The sequence below is a fragment of the Panthera onca genome, chromosome D1 (genome assembly GCF_046562875.1).
Source record: "Panthera onca isolate mPanOnc1 chromosome D1, mPanOnc1 haplotype 2, whole genome shotgun sequence".
Taxonomy (NCBI): domain Eukaryota; kingdom Metazoa; phylum Chordata; class Mammalia; order Carnivora; family Felidae; genus Panthera; species Panthera onca.
Genome location: NC_138348.1, coordinates 12,277,349 through 12,281,504, shown reverse-complemented (window position 1 = coordinate 12,281,504; position 4,156 = coordinate 12,277,349). Strand labels below are relative to the sequence as shown.

The 4,156-nt window shown below is 42.7% G+C and overlaps 1 protein-coding gene across 1 annotated transcript; it reads right to left on the bottom strand.

Annotated features, from left to right (window-relative positions):
- Nucleotides 1-2,774: 2,774 nt before the first annotated feature.
- OR10W1 (olfactory receptor family 10 subfamily W member 1) lies at nt 2,775-3,719 on the bottom strand. Its single transcript, XM_060608014.3, has one exon. The coding sequence runs from the start codon at nt 3,717-3,719 to the stop codon at nt 2,775-2,777; it is 945 nt and encodes a 314-aa protein (XP_060463997.3).
- Between the last annotated feature and the right edge of the window lie 437 nt (nt 3,720-4,156).

Sequence of the window (4,156 nt, the reverse complement as noted above, 5' to 3'; positions counted from 1 at the left end):
GTGAAATCGAAGCTCTTACTATGGTCTATACATTGCTTCACGATTCTGACTTTGTGTAATTTCTTATCTCCTTTCATATCTTATCTCCTACCATACCACCATCTGTTGCTTTCTGCTTCACCCTGTGTCTAAAGTAAAACAGCCTCCTTGCTGTTTGGCTCACCAGGCATTGGGCACTTCGTTCTGGAAAGAGTAATAGAGCATATTGATTAAGTGGGTGGACTCAGATACTCTGTTTCCTGGGTTTGATCTCTGGTTATGCTTCTCACCATTTTTTTTTAAAACCTTGTATAGTAATTTAACCTTTCTGTGCATCCGTTTCCTTATCTATGAATTGGGGATAATAATGATATGCCTCTTCTAAAGTTTTGGAAAGGATAAATGAATAAAACCATGTAAGTGATCATGAAGGGGTCAGCTATCATCATCATCGTCATCATCATCATCGTCATCATCATCATCATCATCACCGTCGTCATCCATGAAGCAGAAAAGGACTAGGACTTGACAGCATATCCACAAGAAGTTTATAGCTTTAAGTTTCTTTCTTCTTTCTTTTTTTTTAAGTTTATTTACTTAGGGGCGTGTGGGTGGCTCAGTCGGTTAAGCGTCCGACTTCAGCTCTGGTCATGATCTTGCAGCTTGCGGGTTCGAGCCCCGCATTGGGCTCTGTGCTGACAGCTCAGAGGTGGAGTCTGCTTCGGATTCTGTCTCCCTCTCTCTCTGCCCTCCCCCCCACTCACTCTCTGCCTCTCTCTGTCTCTCTTTCTCAAAAGTAAATAGAACATTTAAAAATAGAGAGAAAGACGCTAGAATTCTCTCTCTCTCCACAATATGAGGTGACAACGAGAAGACAGGAAACCAGGAAGGGTGTCCTCACTAGACGCTGACACATTGATTGATCTTGGACTTACAGCTTCCAGAACTTTGAGGGATAAATTTCGGCTGTTTAAGCCACTCAGCCTGTGGTGTTTTGTTACAGCAGCCCACGCCAACTAAAACATATATGTTCTGTTAATCATTTCGGTAGGTTTAGGTAGAATGGGAAAGGTTTCCTTTAAAATCATTGCACTCATTACTACTAACAAATATTATAAACTAAACACACTTCTTTCACCTCTAGATACCTTAAATGGCTGAATATCAAAAAGAAGGAATTCTCTCAGGTAAATTTACCCTTTCATTGTTGCTGCTGATCCCCTCAAGCTTGAATCTATTTGATGAGTCAGCAGAACACCCCAAGGAAGTGTGGAGAAGATGCTGGAAGAAACTCTCATAACATCACTTGGGAAAATAGCCCCTCCAATTCTCTTCCTTTATTTTCCTTCTGGGGCCCCCAAATAACGACGATAATGATAGGAGCAATAATAATACAACAATGGTTGATATCATGCTTATAGGGCTTATTGTAAAACCTGCCGGAATTCATTTAATCCTTAAATGATTCTTTCAGCTACGTTTATTGTAATCTCCATTTGATTAAAAATAAAATCAAAGCACAGAGGTCTTAAGTGATTCTTTCCTTGTCACACATGTAGAAAGAGGCAAACCCAGGTATCGTGGCTCCGGGGCCAGTGCTGTGCCCCAAATCTTCTTCATTGCCTCTCGGTAAACTTTCAGATAACCACTTCTTTAATTATGTAACTAATTAGGGATTGTTGACTGTAGAATGCCACTGATAAATGAACGTGTTACTAAGAAGTTAATTACTACCTAAAATTCTAGGGAATATCGAGAATATTTAAAAAGACACAAAAATCGTCTTCTTAAAAGCTCCAGACAGGTGAAAAGATAACAAAGTATTATCAGAATATAACTGGAAGGAAAACAGGAATTCACTAAGGCAAATGAGCATGGAAGCTACTGTTACTTTTCCCAGAAAATAAAGCTTATTTGGAGGACATGCATTGTGAGGTAGAGGGTATAAACAATATTCTTTCATACAATAATTGTCTAGCCAATACTTTATTAAGGGAAAATTGGGTCATTAACATATTTTCATTTCTCCATAAAATATAATATAATAAACAATCCTTTTCTGATTGTTCTCTGTTTGTCCCTAACTCTCAGGATCCTTTTCTGCCCTGTCGTGCTCTACAAGTCTAGTTTCTGAGAACCGAATCATTCAGTCTACACTGCCCTCTTGCTTCCAGTTGGGTTTGGTCAATGGGAGACAGGGCAAGGGGTGGGTTGGGAGGGTGCGAGCAGAGAGAGGCGGGGCTATTTATCTCCCTGCTCTCTCCTTGCATGGCTGGAGTCCTGTCAGTTGTTGCCTTTCCCCCCCTAAAGCCCTGAAGGTACAGTTTCTACCAAGTGTTTTCTCTCAATGAACCTAGCTCTTACTGGTCTCTGATAATACTGTACCACCTTATGTCTGTGAGGTCCAGGAGCGATCGTGGCTTCTTTCTATTGCTAGACTGGTGTGTGTTGCCACTCTTATTGGTTCCTTTACTTCGATATGTAATCTTTTTATTATTATTTTTTTTTCAGTTAAAATCTATTGAATGAGCCCTCTCTTTCCAGCCGATAACCGAGAGGCAGTATTATACTTGTCACTTTCTGTTGTTATGCACATTTGTTAATTTCCTTTCTAGAAGAGAATTAGTGAGTAAAATAGTAGACAAATTTTAGAGGTCTCTGGCACACATAGCTAAATAATATCCAGATAATTTATATCATTTTTTAAAGATGACTTATTAACTAGGATAAATTCCAGTTGCATGGAGATTGGCATGAGCTGGAACCAAATCCTTGCCTGAAGGTTGTACCCTCCCCTAGTTGCTCTGGGAGAGGCAATTCCTGGCAAGAACTCTCCCCAGGGTCCCCTTCATTTCACGGTTCCTCAGGGTGTAGATAAGTGGGTTGAGCAGTGGGGTTCCCAATGTGTACACCAGTGAAATGAACTGGTCTTGCTTGGGGTAGTAGCTGGAGTTGGGGCGCAGGTACATGAAGGCACAACAGCCATACTGCAGCAGGACCACGGAGAGGTGGGAGGAGCAGGTGGAGAAGGCCCGGTGGCGGCCAGCCGCTGAGTGGATCTTGAGCACAGCAGCCACAATGAAGGCGTAGGAGGTGGCGATGAAGAAGAAAGGCATGGCAATGGCCAATGTCGCCTCCACCAGCACTACCCGCTCATGGATGTGGCTGTTGGTGCAAACAAGACGCATCACCGGTGGCACATCACAAAAGAAGTGCTCGATAGTCCGCGCCCGGCAGAATGGCAGCGAGAAGATGAAGGCCACCAGCTGTATGGACAGGAACAAGCCAATGACCACAGAGGCCACGACCAAATGGACACAGAGAGTTAAAGTCACAGTGAGTGGGTACTGCAAGGGGAAGCAAATAGCAACATACCGGTCATAGGCCATGGCAGCCAAGAGGAAGCAGTCAGCGCTACCAAGCCCAATGAAGAAGATCATCTGAGTGGCACAGCCCAGGAGGGTGATGGTCTTCTCTGACTGGAGGACGTTGGTCAGGATGTGGGGCACCACCACAGCAGTGTAGCATAGTTCTATTCCCGAGAGGCTGCCCAGGAAGTAGTACATGGCTGTGTGCAGGCGTGCTTCCGTATGGATGGCCACCACAATGAAGACATTCCCACCGATGATCAAGATATAAACCAGGCTGACTCCAAGGAAGAACAAGACCCGGAGCTCTGGGGGAGACGGATAGGCCAGGAACACAAATTCCATCAACAGTGAGTGATTTCCCCAGGTCATTGAGCTAAGAGAGAGGATCTCTGCTGAGAGTTACAAAGCAGGAGGGAAAATAAGACCAATGATATATTTAGTTCACACTCTGAGCCATGTTCTAATTTGATCAGGTCTGATGTTAGAAACTTCGAATTGAGACTAATTCTCTCTTTCCCTCTTCTTTTACCAAGTCTTTTCACATAAATATCTACAGCTCTATAACTTAATTTCTAAGTGCCAAGAGTTGGCCTGAATTGTATAAGATTTTTTTTTTTTAAGAAAAAGAGGCAGAGGAAGTTTGTGGCATTCTCAACAATTTTTAGGAGAAGGGGAATGCAAATTAATTCTCTCAGTAAATTCATAAGAAAGTGTCAAGGAATTCTTGAAAGCAGGGGTCAGTCATTAAGATGAGGGTGGGAAGCTATTCATTCATTCACTCATTCATTCACATATTTATTTACACC

What these genes read in the sequence shown, in the direction of transcription:
- OR10W1 (XM_060608014.3), bottom strand. Translation starts at nt 3,719, where the DNA reads ATGACCTGGGGAAATCACTCACTGTTGATGGAATTTGTGTTCCTGGCC.